The sequence below is a fragment of the Chelmon rostratus genome, chromosome 13, assembly GCF_017976325.1.
Source record: "Chelmon rostratus isolate fCheRos1 chromosome 13, fCheRos1.pri, whole genome shotgun sequence".
In the NCBI taxonomy this organism is placed as follows: domain Eukaryota; kingdom Metazoa; phylum Chordata; class Actinopteri; order Chaetodontiformes; family Chaetodontidae; genus Chelmon; species Chelmon rostratus.
This window is the reverse complement of record NC_055670.1, coordinates 7379224-7399274: the sequence shown is the minus strand read 5'-3', so window position 1 is coordinate 7399274 and position 20051 is coordinate 7379224. Positions and strand designations below refer to the sequence as shown.

The 20051-nt window shown below is 42.2% G+C and overlaps 1 protein-coding gene across 1 annotated transcript in view; it reads left to right on the top strand.

Annotated features, from left to right (window-relative positions):
• Positions 1-20051, top strand: part of itgbl1 (integrin, beta-like 1) — a 44206-nt gene that overhangs the window by 12139 nt on the left and 12016 nt on the right. Inside the window, exons 3-8 of the mRNA XM_041950453.1 lie at positions 313-459; positions 1709-1831; positions 3506-3646; positions 6937-7077; positions 8122-8268; positions 16790-16906. Coding sequence (XP_041806387.1) covers positions 313-459; positions 1709-1831; positions 3506-3646; positions 6937-7077; positions 8122-8268; positions 16790-16906 — 816 coding nt within the window. The remainder of the gene's footprint in view (positions 1-312; positions 460-1708; positions 1832-3505; positions 3647-6936; positions 7078-8121; positions 8269-16789; positions 16907-20051) is intronic.

The window sequence follows — 20051 nt, the reverse complement described above, 5'->3', positions numbered from 1 at the left end:
AAATAAGACTTAAAACATATGATAGACAAATGATACTCCTTGCCTGCTTGCTTGCTAGGTGTTCACTTATGCAATTTCACATCCAGTAGTACAGAGTCACGAGGGAGCACAAAGGGTAATAGAATAATTAGGAGTCAAGGGTGTCAAATGAATCCCATAAGCCTAATTCATGCACCCAGTGCGATACCATCATGTCCATTTAATATAACGCTTATGTGTGTCCTTGTGCTTGTAGAGCCATTTGAAGCAGTGACAATGGGCATGCTTTTCAGCATGGAGAAACAGCATGTGGCGTCTTGTGTTTCCCTTCAGACCGTGGCTACTGCGACTGTGGGATGTGTGAGTGCGATGAAGGCTGGTCCGGAGATGCCTGCCAGTTCCAGGAGGAGTGTAACCTACCCAACAAGAAGAGCAAAGAGCTGTGCAAAAACCCACAGGGGGTGGTGTGCTCCAACAGAGGTGCCATGATCACACACACACACACACGCATGCATGCATACACACATACGCAGTGAGTATTTTTAGCTTTTGGTACCACTTTCCATTAAGGTATTCTTTATGAAAGGCTTAGAAGTTGGAACTAAAGGCTGAAACTATTCGCTTATCAATGCTTTATAGATTAGCAATAAGCTAATACAGACAATAGGGTTAATAAAAACATTGTCTAGGTTGCCAGTTTGTGAAATCTACAGGTATTGATGACTGCTCATCTGATTTCTCATTACGAAGTCAAAACATGCAATTTGTTTGATAATGTCTTAGACATTTTTTAGTAAGAAGTTGAGTCTGCAGATCATACATTTAAGATTTTGTATTTTTTAATAGCTTATTACTTATTATAAACCACAATAAAGCCATTTGTTCCAACTTATAAACCCTTCAAAAAGTTCAGTTCTTTCAGTTAAGGCAGATACTTGTGATCCCTTTGCTGTCACATGTATCTATTAGTATAAACGATCTCTCTTTCACGAACAGAGGTGCATCAATAAATTCATGCACGAATCAGCATCATTGGGAAGACTGACATCTTGAGTTAACAATACTGTAAAGTAAGTATTGATAATTCAATGTAGTCTCCTAAATCTCTTAAGCCCAGAGCCCAGAGCCTATTTGATGCACACCGTCCAGGCTTGTGTGTTTATGTCTGTGGACACACGATTGAGCGCTGGCACACTGACGACACACTGTGAGGCGATGTCTGGGCAGGGGCTGTTTTCCCACACACACAACAACCCCTCACCCGCCCAGGCGCAACCTCATTACTGGCCCGCAATGCCCCGAGCTAAATGAAGGCTAAACCTGTGTTTGTGGGTGAGTGTGCGTGCGTGTATCTCTGTGAAGGCGTGCACTGTACAGTACGTGGCCTGCTCGAGCGTGGAGAAATGCAAATTTATTCCCAGCATGTAGCTGTCTAGCCTTCTGTCCCTATAGCGCATCAAAAGCCCCAGCACACATGTGTGCACACACACACACACACACACACACACACACAAACACATTTCCACCATCTTTAATAGTCAGACGCCAGTCTAGAGCCATTGCCACATGATGCACGGACGTGTCTCCGATGCACATCTGCAAACCAGCTGAGTTCCAATCTGAGTATCATCCACGACAGACCACATACTGTAAGGAAATGCACCCAAACACACTTTCCCTTTTCCAACAAATAAGCTTGAACTGTGTCTAAAGCTGATGTCTTCAATAGGCACCTGCCACTGCGGTAGCTGCATGTGTGACAATAACGACAACAGGGGCCTGGTGACGGGACGCTTCTGCGAGTGTGACGACAGCGAGTGTCTGGACGAGGACACCGGCGAGGTGTGTGGAGGTATGCCCCGCAGACCCCGTCTCGCCCTCCCCTCACTCTTCCCCCGAAACAGAACGGACACCTAAGTTTAGCATATGGTTATTCAAGGACTGTCCACCCTTGCCCCTCTGTGGTGGCTGACTTATTTCTCCTACCCTGTGCCAGCAGCTGTCACACCAACTGGAGAGGTAGATTTTTACGCTCAGAGTTTGGACAATGAAATATAGGTTAAGATAAGATAGGATCAGATAAACTTTATTTATCCCCAGCCAGGGAAATTTGGGCATTACAGCAGCATGTAATAGCAGTTGTAAAAAAAAAAATAGCAACAGAGATAGAGAAATTAAAAAAATGAAATACAAAATAAAAAGTAGACTATATATATGTACTTATTATAGAAGCAAAATGATTTTTTTGACTATATAAAAGAAAAAATATATGGAAAAAATATAAAAAATATGTCTTGCCCAGTAACTGTGGGGGAAAAAAGTATGCTGCCTTCAGATTAATAATAAGAATAAATAGTGTTAATACTATTGCACAGAAGAATAGAATATACAAAACAGTACAAAATATGTAATATTGCACAAAAAGGACTCTACATAGTGGCTAGAGAATGATTTGGGACACGGCCGATGTCAATGATCCTTGTGGAAATGAGTGAGTGGTGAGCATTGTTTTAGCATTGTTTCACTGCTGCGTGCTGAATTAGCATGATATTACTGTATAACCATGTAGCTGTCTAATGCATATTGCAAAGTTCTTGCTTGCAAACAGCAGAAACATTAAAAAGACAGCCGAGACACAATCTCCTATGAACTCATTTAACTAACATTAATTAGTTAGATAGCGACACCTGATACAATTTGCTTTGTTGTTTAAGAACAGACTCGTAACATGGGAAACAGGATAAAATCATCTTTTATCACGAAGCAGACAAAATCTTGTTTCTATCCACATGTTTAGAGAAACGTTTAAAAAGCAACAGTTGTTCTGATGTGAAAATAGCATCAAAACAACTGTGTTTGCGTGTCTTCTCACCTTACTGACAAGACACCAGTCAGATTTCCTGAACAGTGCAGTGACGTTTGTTGGTCCAGCTGGTTCAAGTTCATGCAAACATTTTCCCACATGTAGCCATCAATGGCAAGACTTTAAATGAGCGTGATGCCCTTTACACAATAAGTTCTTGATTTGACATAAGAAAACACATCAGCCTCCTGTGTCTATGAAGGTTAATTGGAAGTTAAATGCAGTTCAAACTGCCGTCTGCGTTTTATGGTGTTATGCTCATCCCTTTTCCCCACAGGTCGTTCCAGTGCCTGCTTGTCAATGTTAATTAGCCATTCATATGCTCTTTTTGAAAAACAAATTATGGATTCAGGTATTTGTAAGACACATAGGTACCTTACGTGTAACTTTCAAGTAGTGACACGAACAAACAGTAAAAACAGATGTCGAATATGTTATTTTTTATTTGTCATATGAAATTTTGAAGAATTTTCTGATTTGGGTTGGCATTAATATAACATTGTCAGCATTTGTAGCCATTATACAATCCTCTGAAAAGCCTAAAAGCTGGAGATACAAACGAGTGAGGAGGAGTAAATGTAGACATCTGTTAAACTGGCTGTCAGTCTACAGCGCTGACAGAGGTGAACTCATCACTTTTTGCATGCTCTGATCTACTTCCAGGCCATGGCCAGTGTTACTGTGGAAACTGTTACTGTGCCGCTGGTTGGCATGGAGACAAATGTGAATTCCAGTGTGACATCAGCCCATGGGAGAGCAAGCGGAGATGCACATCTCCAGATGGCAAAATCTGCAGCAACAGAGGTCTGTTTACCCGCTCCGAAGCCAGTATACATCATACAGCCCTCGTAGTCTGGGATCCCATTTTATTGCTATTTTATGACTATTGATTAAATGACAGCACAATTTAATGTGATATTGTCATTAATGAAAACTGAAGTTCTGTGTGTGGATATTTATTCTTAGTGATTCACAAAGCAATAACATGTTGGAATGATCAGTATGTCCAGGAAGCTCTGTGATTTTATGTTTGTCACTACAGCTTCAAAACTCATTAATTCACCTCATTATAGTGACAATATCAATTGAATTACGTTGCTAAGAAACAGGAAACAAACATTCAAAATGGGGTGAGGTTCATTTCCTGTCTGTTATCTTCAGTCATTAACAAGAAGGAGAACCGCTGAGAAAGAAATTAATGAAACTGGTGCTCAATCTATACTTTTCATCCGTCATAATTTCCAGCATGTATGTTCGGCTCAGTGTGTCGTCTGCTATCCGGGGACCACACATGAAGAGCCACCCTCGACGTCCACCTTTGAAGCCGAGAATATAGAAAGAGATGGAGACAAAAAAAAACCAAAAAAAAAACAGGAGAAACACAGAGAAGAATCGACCGGATTAAGAAATCCTCATGTAAATTCAGCTGAAAGTCATCCGAGCTTGGCGGACAGGCAGTCGGAGAAATAGCTTCGCTAACCCGGCTCAAGTGATCCTGAGGGATTTCAGTAAAGCTCTCTAAAATTAATTACAGTGGACTGGTTGAGGGCTGGCTAAGTGGTAGGTCTAAATGGTAGGCTACACGGACAGAGCCCCATGATTTATGGTTAAGTGCACAGCTGACACAGCATGAACAAACGTCGGCAGTGTACATGGTGGAGGAGCCCGTTTTACTTGTCTTTAGTAGAGAAGAGGGCAGGCAAAGGTCTGACAGTCCCAAGAGTCATCAGAAAAAAATACATCTGCTACTTAATAGAAGTCTATTGTTACTGGTTTTATTCTAAAATCAATCGTAGCGCAATTTCTCAGGTTGTCCCATTAGCTTGACAGCATTTTCCGATTCTTCCAACCTGTTATGATTCTTTATTGATTCCTTTATTGATTCCTTGTTGATACATTGTTGGACTGTGGAAAAAGATGCAGCTTTTCATAGCTTTCATTTAGCTTTCTTACTCTCACTCTGTGGAGCAAAAGCTGAACTGTTTCAATGAAAAGAACAAAAACACTGCAGCAAGATTTGAAAATGTGTCATATTTAAGTAAATCAAAAGTGCTCTTGAGCTTCTGGAGGCAACCTGAGCCTGGCTAAGATTATTTAAGACTAATGAAATGGAAAAAGATGAATAATGTTTGGGAGAGAATTTTCTTTACATTTAAAACATAATACACACAACAATATGATAATCCTTCCTGACATACACTCATTGAAAACTGCACAAAGACAATATATTTAATGTTGACCTCATCAGCTTCATTGATTTTTGTAAATATCTGCTGATTCTGAATTTGATGCAGCAACAGGTTGATTGGTAACAGGTGATAGTATCATGATTGGGTATGAAAGAAGCATCCTGGAAAGGCTCAGTCGTTCACGAGCAAGGATGGAGCGAGGTTCACCACTTTGTGAACACATGATTGGATAAAGAATATTACTACATCGGCTCAGGAACACTTTGTAAAACTGTTAAACAACATTTTTTTAATGTACCAACTTTTTTGGGATTGGGGTTGTAGTTATTCCAATAAATATATAATAAGGCTGCCTGTGTGGCTTGAATGTTACCAGTATGTTAAATTTTACTTAATGTAACTGATGCACTTGTGAAAACTCAGCACACTTGTCTTGTAAACTGTCCAAAACATAATTTTCCTACGTGAACTACCAACAAATGCTAAGCACAGTGTCCCTTTAATGGCTGTTGCTCAGGATATATTAAATCCTGCATCTTCCCCTTTCCCCCAGTTTGGTAAAATCATAAACCAACACATCTGAACATTTCATCCTGCCCCATTCAAGCACGACACAACTCTCACAAGTCAGACAATTTGGCAATGATTGTAACAGTTGTCAACAAGGGGAACAATTCTTGATTCCCTTCTCTATATGACATGCAACCATTTTGCTCTGAATTAATCCCCCTAAAGCATTGTGATGATAATTCCTAGTGATTATAGGAGATGGATCAAGGACGATGATTGCATAAAAGGGGGCTGATTTGATTTCATCATCCCGTATAGATGTAGGGATGTGAAGTGTTTCGCACGAGGCTGTGAAATGTCTCCCCCCGTCTCTTTTAATTTGCTCAACAGTAACCTTTATCTCCTGCTTCGCTCTGAAATGAATGAGTGAATGATTTGACTGACAGCACCCAACAGATTACTCTGTTACTCCCCTCCAACAAACCGTCAACCCCCTCCATCTGTTAGGTTCACCTAGCCTCCTCAGTAGAGTTAATAATACACTAACTGGCGCGCTGACAAAATGATAACAGCCACATAATGCCGGAAGCTAAATACGTGCATCTATATATATGATTTCTTGATCAAAACAATTTGACTCGGAGATAACATGGTTGCGTGAGGCACACAGAGAAGAAACATGCCCCTTCTCTGTGGAAAACAAGAATATGCTCAAGCACTGAATATGCAGAACATAAAAGCATCCTGTAGTAGATCCCTGATTTTATAGAGTGTTTATAGAACATTTCTGAACAGTCACAAGTACAGGTGCTGTAATCTGCTCTGGCGAAGGCAGGCTGTGACATTTGTGGCAGACATGAAAGTGCATGGCTCTATAAATCCGGGGCTCCAGGGTTATGAGGCGGCGAGGGAGAGCGAACCCGGGGGCCAGGGGCCTGACACGTGCCAGCCACAGCCCACAGGCTTGCCAGCTGGCCTGGCTCCCCTGGGGTTCCCTGTGCTCTGTCACCGCTGATAAGAGAAAATGGGATTTCCACTGGCTGCTGTTCAGCTGATCTCCTGGCTGAGATGTAAAACAAATGAGAGAGAGTGACACAGACAGATAGATACATAGATAAAGGAAGAAAAATGAGACAGAAGGAGAACGTGTATTTATCCTGTTGGCTGTTAGCCTCTGCTAGAGTAGAAAAATACCCCCCCACACCACCCACCCACCCACATCTGTGTGAGAATGAGCCCCCCTGCTCCGTTTAATAAAATGTCAGTTGTATTTTGCATTCTTTCAGTTTGCGTATTTCTTTTCCTGTTCACATTTTGGATTGTACAGCTGAACAGAAAACTTGGAGAATCAATGCAACGTGAATTGACAGTGTGTGTGTTTGTGTGTTGTGTCAGGGACCTGTGTGTGTGGAGAGTGTAACTGTTATGATGTAGATCCCTCTGGTGACTGGGGAGACATACACGGAGACACCTGCGAGTGCGACGAGAGGAACTGTCATGCAACCTACGACCGATACACGGATGACTTCTGCTCAGGTCAGCATGCTGCTTTTGAGTCCTCTCTAAAAAAAAAAGGCTTTCAGAAGTGGTTCAAAATATGTCTGTTTGCTGTCTTGTCCAGAATTAGATGAGAAGATTGATACCGCTCTCGTGTCAGTGTGCTAAATACGTAGCTAAAGCCAGCGGCCTTAGCTTTTAGCTTAGCATAAAGACTGGGAACAGGCAGAAACAGCCAGCTACTGTATGGAGGTGAGAGTTGATCTCACAAGAAAGCCAGTATCAACCAAAATGTTCAAATATTGCTTTAAAGGAGAACTGGCTCATATACAACTAATGGTATATTAGATTTTTTATGTTAATACCATTTATCCATCTTCACCGTTGAGTTCCTTGCTCGTAGCACACCAACAACAGCTCCCCATCTTACTCTGCCACTCTGGGGCGGCTGTAAAAGTGAACTTTCCATATAACTTAACAATAAAGTGGGGAGGGCTGGCCATGACCTTTTCACTGCTTCTCCAAAGAAATAATGAACAACACATGATGGATGCTACCATTGTGCCTGCTATTCATGAAGCTAATCATCTTTGCACAAGAAAATGTGTCTGAGCATTGTAGCATATTTATAGTTAAGACGGTTTGTCTGCATACCTTCATGTATATTCTACACTGTTATGTAACATCTGAGTGTTTTAAATCCCATCTTTCTCCATTTATCCCTCTCTATATATATTCAGACCAGACCAGTTCTAATCAATGCTGGCCATCCAGAAGCTTAGAAGAGGCCAGACAGTCAAAGCTTGTTTAGCCAGTGGCTTAAGGACACTAAATTCACCCCCATCTTCTCATCTCTAGCTCACACACACACACACACACACACACACACACTCAACGAGTTCCCCTTTTGCCATATTTTTCTGCCCCACAGCAGATCCAACTACCCACCCTGCTTGGTGTGCCCACTTCATTCAATGCTGCCCCCCCCCCTCTCAGTCCTCGTATTCGAACGCTCCTCGTACAAAGCCTCCACATTGTCTCACCTCTCTGCTTCCTCCACCTCTTGCTCTTTCCTCCTGGCAGGCCAGGGCCAGTGTAATTGTGGCAGGTGTGACTGCAAGGAGGGATGGGCTGGGAAGAAGTGCGAGCACCCTCTGTCCTGCTCGCTGTCTCTGGAGAGCAGCGTGAAGAAGTGTCGCGGAACGTCCAATTTGCCCTGCTTCGGACGAGGTACCAGGTCTTCCCATCCGCTCCTGTTGCCATGGTTACTGCAGCAGGCCTGTACTCTGTCCTCACCTCTTGGTGTAAAATAGGCCATTTCCAGCATTTCGCATCTCTTGATCCATCCGTCGGAAGGCTTTCAAAATAAATCTTACAGCATCTTTAGACCATCCCTGAACCGGAAAGCCACTATGCAGTGCATTTGTTGTGTCGTACATATCATATACATGAACGTTGTGATGTCATGATAGGCAGTGTAATGGTTGCAACAAAAAACTACAACTAATCATAGCGTGCATTAAAAGACAACAAACCCCCATAGTCAGCAGAGCAGTCAGGACAATGGCTGCTGCCCAGCTGAAGCTGACAATGAACAGAAACATTGTATGTGGAGACGAGACAATGACTGAGGTGTACAGAGTAGAACGGGGCTTTTGTTATGTTACCAATAAGACACGAGCTAGAATTTTGAATTGAATTTGAATCTATCTTCTGTCTGCAAGAATGAAATTGACCGGTAACGAGAAGACTGAATACACTGAGTCTGAGTTGGAAAACGACTCTTTTCTGTCTTCATTTCCTGCGCCTGTGCCTCAAAAGCTCCAGGAGAAAAGCCTTAGACATCACAATGTGTATGCGTGTTTGTGCTTGTAAATGTGAGTCAGTTTTTTGTTCTGCCATGCGCACTCATACATATACATTATCCGTGCACATTTATGTGCCTGCGTGAGATTAAGGAGCGCTGTTTGTCTGCAACAGTGTAAGCCACGGCTGGAACAGCTCTCTCAATGGAACAAGCTGTAGGTCGATGTGTCTAGATTTATTACAGTGCACTGTATGCTTCATTAGTGGCCCTTCTGGACAGAGGAAGCTTGTTTTCTTGGAGCCTCCAAATGCAAGGCCTAATACTAATATTAGGTTCAGATACTGAGGCAACACTAGAAACCGGTGCTAAATTCAAAGGTCCAGGTTGTGCTCCAGTCGTTGTCCCGGTCACACACCAATGAGCCTGTTGATTGATGACAATAAGGTGAAAGTGAGGGAATAGATGCATTAAGAAAACAGTTGAGTATATTAGAAGACTGATATGCAATAGAGGCTATAGATAAAACTCTTCTTCCATGTTCTCCTGCATGTCTGAAGCAGTGAGCACAGAAATCTCTCAACTGCAATAACCAAAACTATTCTATAGTTGGCAGAAATGTGTGTGTTTATAGAAGACCATATGACTCATTCAATCATTGCATTTGAAAAACTAGATTTGTAAGGGCCTTTGAATTCTGTACTCTTTGAATATGAGCTTGCATTAAAAGAGGTATGTTGAACGCTTGCCAAAACAAGATGCAGCACAGAAACCATGCTTTTCCCCACAGTGGCTTATAGCTGTTTCATAGTGGATCAAGAAATACATGTGAAATGATAACATTGTTTTTTCACACCTACACCTACAAAACAAACCCACCTCCAATCTTATTAGTGGAGTGAGGCCAAAACATTTTTTTTGAAATAATCAGGGGAAAACACGCAGACAGACCATTAACTGCTCAACTGCTACATCAAGTGATGTACAAATCATTAAGATTACACTGAACCACTAAAAATGTACACAGCCCAAAGCCAACAAAGGGAGAAACAAATGACTCACCTTTTGCAAAGCTTAGCCGATTAATCTTTACAGGCAGTGGACGTAAACGCCCGTGGTCACGTCACAACATACTGTATTAAAGTGAAATGTCATAAAACTGAGTGGGAGAGTTAAAAAACAACAGCATGGCATTTACAGTCAGGTTTCAGTAGATGTTATATATGATCTGACAGGATATCGCTCTCCCAAGAAGGTGCAGAATGAATGAATGAATGAATGTCCATAAGTTTCAGAAGGGACAGGGGGACAGCTGGGTCTGGGGGACAAAAAACTGTGCAAAGCTAAAGCTGTGGACAGAGCAGGACAGGTCATATGGGACACACAGGGGCTATAGGTATGAGCAGCAGTATGGCTGTTGTGCAACTGCAAGGCTTATATAATAGGTGTGTATGTAATGTAATGTAAAGACAGAAAACAGCAGATGGGTTCACATTCATGAGGTTTTAATAAAGAAAAAAAAAACAGTCAGTCATATGTTGTACAGCCTTCTTGAAATGACTTCCGTTGCAAGTTTATTCATCCATAGAATTGCCAGACAACCAAAATTATAGCATAGCTTTTCCAGACTGATACTGTGCCTATATGTTCGGTGTTAACAATGAACAATGGTCAGGTTGCCGTTGTTCTTAGACTGACTGACAACCTGCATTGTTCCAAAGTGCGCTATGGCCATTTGTTAATAAGATAAATTGTCAAGTAGCTACACAGTGGGCAAGTCTTCTGAGGTATCGCTTGTACCTGGATATTACACTGATGCAGCAGCCTTAATCAATCAGTTTTACAGTGCTGTATGGGCCATTGTTCAGTGTATCACTACTCCATTAATTTTGCTCTAAATATTGTTGTAGTTTTCTGGGGAATACCTGGCAGTGTCCTTGTATTTCAGGATGAGAGGAAAATAAGAAAAGGGACAGTAGAGCCGGCTGTCTTCTGTTGGTCTAGCAGTGATTGAGGTGGCGGTGGGCTACGCAACAAGGAGCACAACCTACTTGGTTTCAGGGCTCTGCGGATTTATCAGGGGTTAATGTGAGGCATTGATTTCCTGTTTCATTCGACTGTGGGGGGAAGCCACTGTGAAAACCACAGCCTTTCAGCCGCTGCCATGTTTCAAATGAGAAGAGAGGATACGTGGATCGTAGCCTGCTGTATGTTATTAGACTGGTCGTCCCTCACTCCCATGGATAGGAAAGCTGCTGATTTGATCAGGCACCCGAAACACATGCATGGCAGGGCTGCTACCATGGAGACAACTACATCACCCAGTCGACATCACCATGAGCCAACAATCTAACAGTAGCAGCAGTATGGTAAACACTGTAACGCTGATATGAGGCCTCAGCCACAGCTAAGTGCCCCCTTCTAGCAGAACCAATTTGATATCTTTGAATACATCAGCTGTTCATTACACATTGTGTCCACAACAGACTTTGGTTTTGATGGTCTCATTCCACAACAACAGGATTGAGTGGGCACAGTGCCTCCCCCACCGCCTCACATAATAAAACAGCAGAGATTAACTTGTGCAGGGAGAGTTAATTAGCTTTAATTCCTCCAGCAGTACCTTTAAATTATCTCCAATTGCTGCAACAAAATGGAACTTTAAATTACCCTGTGCAATAGAACAATTAATGGGATCCATAAATTCCTCCTTTGAAAAATTGTGTGTTTTTCCCTGCCATCCCAGTCTATACAGTGACAGCAGAAACTGTACATTTACACCAAATGCTGCTTAATATTATCAATTGTATCAAAAGTAATATTCTATGCACACACATATAAGAGACACTGTTTCATTGAATCGGCATTTCTAATGTCTACTGAGGCCAAAACTGTATATCTATGACATGCTGAAAGCATTGACTGCATGCCATAAATTCACAGTCTTCTTCCTCTGCTCCTCCTCGATTATTAGCAATAAATGTCCAAACGTACTGTTCACTGCCTGTCTGTTCGGATAGACAGAGGGTGCTGACTTTGAAGACTGTGCCTGCAAACATACCTGAGTGTTTAGTGCAGCACATGTGTGTGCACGCATGTTTATTTAGCGGTTTGACGATCACGGCGGTTGGAAACAAAATGATTGTTCAGAGAGAGTTCATTGCAAGGCTTCAATGGACGGCAAAGGATGCAAAGGGAGGGAGAGGGGAGAGGGAGCAGTGAAGGTCTGTGAGAAACACAATGAAAGGAGACAGGAAGCAGGGTGGGAGAGCGAGAGAGAGAGTGAGAGAGAAACTGAAGGAGACAGACATAGAAAATCACTTAGGCATGGATGAACGCGGCTGGTAGAGATGGCAGCTTGAGCGGAAAAGCCTTGAAATTTGAAACAGCAGCTCCAGAGCTTTTCTTCCTGAGTGGTGGAGGCAAGACGCTGGTGGATAGCACATTCTTTATACTGTGGTATTTCCTCAAGGAAACACCTGCTTTCAACATCTTTCTGCTGATTCTTGGGATTCCTTTCTCTGCTTTCTGAAGTATGGCCTGAAGTAGATATTAACATCTTTTGCATTACTATACTCCAGTTGTGGGGGTCGTCCAGCAATTTGTCATTATACTACAATACCAGGCTGGAAAGGGACAAATTAAAAAACATGATCAACAATGTAGCAGCACAGGCTGAGATTTCCTGACCTTTAATTTGTCACAGGGGGTAAATGCCCACTGAAATGGCGGTTAGAGTGTTTCTTGCTGGTATATTGTGACAGAAATAGAGAGGCGGGCAATCGTTTTGATAGGGATTTGATCAAATCCTTAAGATCTCATTGCATTGCAGGTGTAGAGATATATTAGTGCTTGGAACACGCACCACCTACTATGTTGTTGCTCTACTATTTACTAAGTCTCTCGAGCTCGAGATTGGTTAAGAGGAGTCTTGTACAATTGAAGGTATTAGAAGGTGTTGAAATGAATCCTGTTATGAATACACCCCCAAATCCATGAGTCATGAACAATATTGTTTTACAGGAAGAGAAAGGTGAGGGATTTTTTTTAGATAGAAATATTCAAAGATGTTTTGTCTGACACATATTTGCTGTAAGAGATTATAGATTTTAGGATTGTCCTTTTTGTTTCAGTTGGCCTTTAAGCTCCAATAACACTGGATCCTACACTTCCCAAAATACAACTCGGTTGTGTCTTTGACTCTGGACGCCTGGTGAACATTGTCTTTCATAGTCCAAAATTGTAGTCCCCAAGACAAGGTAACCCTGATTACATCACGAGGTGTACTTTCAAATCAAAAAGACATCACACAGCTGATCTGATGGGCAGAGTTGTACTTACTTGCTGTTTAAAAGTGGTGGAGTGCTGCTTTAAGATCAACAGTTTGCTTGTGCCTCTGTGATTAATGATGTGACAATAATGATGTTGCATTGCCTTGAACCGGATCTCCAGCACTATGTGTGTGTTAATGGTGACATTTACCCTGTAAAATCAGACCCACTGTCTCTCTGTAGCAATGGATGGTGTTGGTATTGCTCGCCTATGCGTCTAAATGGATTGATTCCTGCTGCCGATTTATATTGTACACTTTACTGAATGCATTTAAAACAGCGATCATACACTTAATGCGCCCTGATACTGACAATACACCAGCTTGATAGGTGCTTTGGGTGCTAATGGAATGCGTTCATTCAGCCCACAGCAGGGGGGACAGCACAGAGGGCGCCATCATTAGACTGGATTTATTATATCTGGTGTGATGCTGAATTAATTGCTGTTGTCACAGAGCTGACAATGAAATCAAGTCAAAAGAGATGGCAAGCTTTGGCGATAAGAAGGCTGCCAGAGTGGTTTTAAAGCTGCCAATCCATGGTGTTAGGTGGTGGGTCTCTTTGAAAATCTTTTGGAGTGGTTCCATCCAAAATCCAGGTTTAATCCACGTCAAGTTAAGTATTTGCAGTTGATATCAGAGAGTACATTGAGATTTTACACTGCAACCTAAATGTTTTTCTGTTGAATCATTGAGCTTTGATTTGAAGTGCAAACGCAGGTGCAATGCAAGACCATTTTTTTATGCTTTAGCCTGTGTGTTAATTTCGCAGCTCTGTGGTGAGAAGACCGTCACAGCTGTGGTCGTGTTTATGCAGATCAGCCAGTGCAGCACAATTTTGGTACTGCTTCTGACATGAAAACGCATGTGTTTCCACTGAGGTCCAGACCGCTGTACTGAAAATGTAACAAATGTGACACAGTCTACGAAGTCTAGTTTGGAGAGTCACGCACGCCACGTCTCAGAAAACACATAAATTTTTCATTTTTGTTGAATTTTGCAGCTTTTCTTTGATTGGAATTATTTAAGCTCACATTTAAATGCACATCACTTCTTCCGTGTTTCCCTGTAACAAGTAGCATTAATGATTGATCTGCTACCCCTGCAGAATGAATGAGGGCTTTCCCTTTCAGTCCCTGCAGACATGTTCTATCTGGAATCCTTCATTTGAAGTCCTGTGAGATTGTGCATGTTTCAAACAGGGTGGATACTTGAATTAAAACCTTCGATATGGCAATGGGCTGTAAATTATTAAGTACACAACTCACACACTACAGAGACTTCAGGTTCATGCACCTCTAAACATGAATGAGTATGGGAGGCATCCTTAAGGTTGTATTCTGAGCTTCATCAACATCATCCTCTTTGGAAATTTAAAGGTTTCTTTATGTAAATGTAAGCAGTTTACACACACACACACATACACACACACACACACACACACACACACACACACACACAGGAATGACAGAATCAGTATCATGATTTAAAAGCATGTGTGAACAGACATGGACTTTGGTTTAAATATTGCATTCAATGTAGTTGCATAGAAAAAAAGACATATAGCTCAATGAGGACAACAAAGACAAAAAAAAAACAACAACAAAAGACTGAACAATAAGTTACATAGTGCAAAAATAAGCATTCATGCATACACAGAATGATGAGGCAAATTTCTGTGTTTCCTGAAATGAGAATCCAAAATATAAAGCCCATCTATCATCTGCCCTTGTAGGCTGCATTGGGACCCTGCTTCTCTTAGAAAAGAGCAGTTTTCTCTCGGGAGAAGCTTGCTCGGACTCTCCTCCAAGTCCCCTTTAAGGGACCGTCTGCTGCTTTTGAAAGGAATGAGAGGAGCTGACTTGATTGACCGTTACTCAAGCCTGCGTATTACTTGCTGATTAAGAAGTCATCTATGTAACGATGTATTTATCCCCCCTCCAGTTTGTGTTGTGCTGCAACATGACTGAGCTCGCACCTCTGCTCACTAAAACGACAGAAATGAGCTTGCCGTCCTTCACCTGCCCTTTGTTTGCACATAGATTTGGGCCGGATTTAAAGAAATAGAGCCAAAATGTGTCAGGCTGCTGTCTATTGATGTGACATCGTCATTAACATGATGTTCACCTTAGACAGGATGACATCAGCAGCACACACGCACACACTGGTGTCGATGGTTTGACGACCAGAGAGATAATCGATAAGGCAGGGGTGTTATGACATCACTGGTTGCTAGGGTAACTGAGTCCCCAGAGCAGATGGTGATATGTTGTATGTGAAGCAGGAAGAGAGGTTGCTAGAGTGTGTGTGTGCGTGCGTGTGTGCGTGCATAGACCTGACAGTGATAGGACATGGACAACACATTAGATGACGTTGTCAGCTGAGTGGCTGTCTTGTAAATTCACGTTCAGCTCTATTTATTGCCCCTAATTCCACTCAGTGAGTCATCAAAAGATAAGGGCAGGCACATACACATTATGGATATGTTTTAGGTGTTATTCAGTGGCACTAAACACAAAATGTACCCTGCAGGGCCACAAACAAGGAAAACACTCAGAGTGAATAATGATTGTGCAAAAAAAAAGGACATACCCGGCTCAATAAAAACAGGAGAGAGGAGAAAGAGAGCAACTCGGTATGCTGTGTTTTAACCATCTGTCTTCACTGAGCTGGGAAATTCCCTTTGAGCAATTATTTTTCATGGTGGGCAGCTTACCTGTTTGCAGCCCTTCTGCGTGTCTTTTGTCTGCAGCATCAGCGTACGGGAACGTTTCAAAGATTTCCGACAGTGTTTCTTTCCCCTTTGTCGGTAAAGCATAGAGCACACAAGACAAATGCATTATATTTCATGGTAATGCCTTCTATTATGCAGAGTTATTCTTAAGCTCTATTCAAGGTAGTCATAAAAGATACACTCTGAGGTTGCATCGCATTTCACTCCTCAGAAGCATCGATGCTAAAGTGTTATTGTAGCAGCGTTATTAAAGAAACAAATGGCTCGGTTAGTGGAAGTAGATGATTTGGAGCAAAACGGTTGCATGTATAACACAAATCATACAAGGTGTGAGCGCTGACAGAAAAGTGACTACGAAAATCATCTTAAAAGACATTTCTCCCTCTAATCCTCCAAATATCAGCGTGTGGCCCGCACTCCGCCCATAACGGATATACCTCCGAGCAGCCTGGCGAAATGATCAATGAGCAGGTATACTGCACACCTCCAGTGATAGTTCAGAATAGATGATGTTTTTCTAATGAGCTTCACCATTAGCCAGCGTGCTCACTCAGTGAGTCCCCCCGTGGCCTTCTTCACTGGCAGCTCGCTGATTGAAGTGCGATGGCAGCATCTCGAGGTGTGTGCACGTGTGAGCGCGCAGCCTGCCTGAGTGTCTGTTAGAGCGAGTGATTTACATGTAAGGTATCGCCGTGCAGCTGGAGGGCGTGTTGTCAGGCAGAAGAAGTTTAAAATCAGCCAGTGCACACATCTACTGCTGGCATGGAAATGACTGCCCTGCATCACAGGTTGAATAAAACAGTAAAGAAGGATGCTACTGAACAGCTATTTAAAACACAACTCTGTTATGAAACAACGTGAGGAAACCTCTCTGTTTTTGTAGGTCAGTGCCTGTGTGGACAGTGCACTTGCCACCCACCTGGGGACAGTCGGGTTCATGGCAAAAACTGTGAGTGTGACGACCGTCAGTGCGAGGACATCAGCGGAGAGGTCTGTGGAGGTGAGAGCGCACGCACACACACGCACTCACAAACATGCACACACACACACACACAAAACCTTTGTGTCCGTCAAGTGCTGTTCAAGTTGCATGAGCAACAGAGGGAACTGACAGAACATGGCAATAAACAGATGGCCAGCCCACTTTTCAGCACCACCGTTCAGGCTGTATGGAGTGGAGAGGAGGGAGGCCTATTTTCAGGCATCCTGTGTTCCAGACGTAAAAGTACTGTTCATTTTTCAGTAAGAGACAATGGAAGCACTTGTAGGAAGGGACTTGTTCTTCAGACCTGTCGTATTAGCAGATCTGTCTCCTTAGGTGGACCTTAAGACTTATAATACTGTAAAGCAACCACAAGGATCTTTCATTTTGTGTGGATTTTGGTAGCAGCTGTAGACAAACATGGTAGTGTTTTTTAGTCTTACAGGTCTTGATCTGATCTTGATTTGTTTTTGAAGTGAGTGAACTAAAGACTTATTCTAATACTGTTTTTCTTTTTGAAGCACAGCTATTTGCCGGATACATAGCATGGAGTCCATTTATGGCTTTATAAGATTATAACTGTAGCATTACAATGATGACAAGTAAGCTTTGTTTTAGTTCTGTTCAAAGAACTAGGTTACATGCGAGTGCACAACTAACAGATTCCCCATGTGATGTCTTCATAATGATAAACCAATAGCTCTGAAGCAAGGTCAACATGAAATGTCAAGTTATAAACCAGTTGTGTTACAGTCATGTTCACTGTGACCTATATCTCCATGGACTATACACTTCATATTTCCATTACATATATAAAATAAACATTTACCGGTTTAGGAGGAAGAGGGACAATTCAACTCAATTCCACAGTTCTCTCTGTCTGAATGGCCGAATGAGGTTGACTTGTGTTTTCACTGGTGCTCTATCACTATCACTCGTCTTTTTCTCTTTGCTTATCCTGCCCCAGTATCCACCACAGAATATAAAAAATAAAATCCAAATATAAAAGCCTCTAAAGAAAAATCTCTCCTGCTTCCTTTCGGCTGGCTAACAAACTTCGCCCTGAGTGGGGAAAGTGTGTAAACACAGCCTGTTCTGGTCCGCGTGCTGAAGACGACCATTAAGAGTAACTATATAGAAATATCCAGTCTTCTCTTTGATGGTCTCATTTGCTTATGGAGATCAGAGCCATCAGTATTAAACTGAGACTTTCAGAACTGATGAAGAACTCCTTTTAGCTGCTTCTGCTTTCTTTTTTAAAACATTGTTGTGATTGTGCACAGTTGCCCTCTGATCTCAGACTTCCTGGTAAAATAAAGGTAAAATAAAAAAATAAGTAATCTGAATATGGAATTTGAATATTTTACAGATATCAGCTATATTTTTTTTTCTTAAATTTTATAATGTTATCAGCAACTCATACAGTTCAGTAGTTATTAGGAAAATTCTCACTCTCCAGCAGTTGCTTCAGGGTCTTTATTCAGGTCGGTGTCAGGGAAACATCTTCAGTTGCACCTGTCAGTGTAACATCACCTACTGTATGATATTCTCTAGTGTATTTCTGTCACTGTTATGTCCCCTTGAGCCCCTCCCATCCAAATCAAGGGCCTCTTTGCTTAAGCCAGATCTTTTTTAGCACCTAACTTGCTGTCAAACCATTCTCTCTGTGTTTCTATCAGAGTACAGCACTGCTCCACATCATTGGAGCATTTTCAACTTACGTCCCAATACGACTCCTGGCGCTGCTACATTTGTTTACATCTGCTGATTTCCAACTGCAGAAGTTGATTATGCAAATGACCAAATCTCAGGAACATGCACCTACTCAGGCGACATTCATCAGGTTGAAACAAGCAATTTCCAACATGTTAATGCAGTGAAGAGAGTCTGATGAATCCAGCTTGGAATGATCAAGCAACCAATCCTCATGGAAGAAGGTGTGAGAGGTTTAGGTTAAGAAAATGAAAATGTCGTACAGCCCAGTGATGTGATGGACAGTGGGAGTGTCTCCAAGGTGATCATTGATCAATTCAAACACTTCACTACTATTTAAGACCAAAAACATTAAATGTACATCTACCAATATGCACATGATTACACACTTACCAATCCTCTCCTAATTATTGCACAGAAAGCTACACACATTTTGCACAGCATGTCCACACATACACTCACTCACTTTGAAATGATGCCAGGAGCAGACGCTGAATTTGAAGATCAATACAGCGCGATCCTATCTGCTCTCTTTGATATCCACGGGCGCAGCCCTCTAAACCCTTGAGCTGAATTTGAGAGAAATTGCTCCAAGCCTTTGAAGCTTCTATTTGAGGTCTTGGGAAGTTTGTGCTCTTAATTTGAGCCATTTAGGCACAACCTCTGTAATGGATGGATTGCACTAAAACATTAGAGGCTCGATTGAAATTGATATTTCCCTTTGCAGCTGCTGCTGCTGTCAGACAGAGATGGAGAGAGACAGAGAGAGAGAGAGAGAGAGAGGGTGAGGGAAAAGACGACGTCAGATCAAGGTGCAACTCAAGGTTGTGTCGCTCCTCGAGAAAATCGGAAAAAAATGGAGATAAGTTCTTTTTTTCTGTGGCAAAAGCAGCAGTCTGAGGGAAGAACTGGCAAAAAGTGTTGTTCATTCAGTCAAATATAATTCTCATCATCAGGGCGTTTTAGAGCATTACCCTATTTGATTTTACACTTGCACTCATGCTTTTTTGTGTTAGCATTGTTCATCAACACACAGTGCTGTATCTTCTGCATACATAGACACCTCTGAAACATGCTTTTCTGTCTTCGCTACACTTTACGCGCCGGGAAAATGATGCAACATGACACATGCGCAGCTTCTCAAAGAGCAAGCAGAGTGCAGATTTTCCAAACTTCTCAAACAACAATGAGGCGCATTTTGCCCACAGGTGTCTGCGTCACTCCGAGAAACTATTTGTGTTCAGCCTTAAACATGACAAGCAGCCCGTCGATCCCTTTCAGCCAGCTATACACACATGCAGACCTCCCTCCGAGTGGGGCTGTTTAATGCTGTTTTGGTCGCCTGTGCCATTTCGTATCAGTGGTGCATTGCAGCATCCGGAGGTAAATTTCTCCTTTAAAGTGGGATGCAGTATTTATGTGAACGGATTACTGGGGCTCGTTGTGTGCT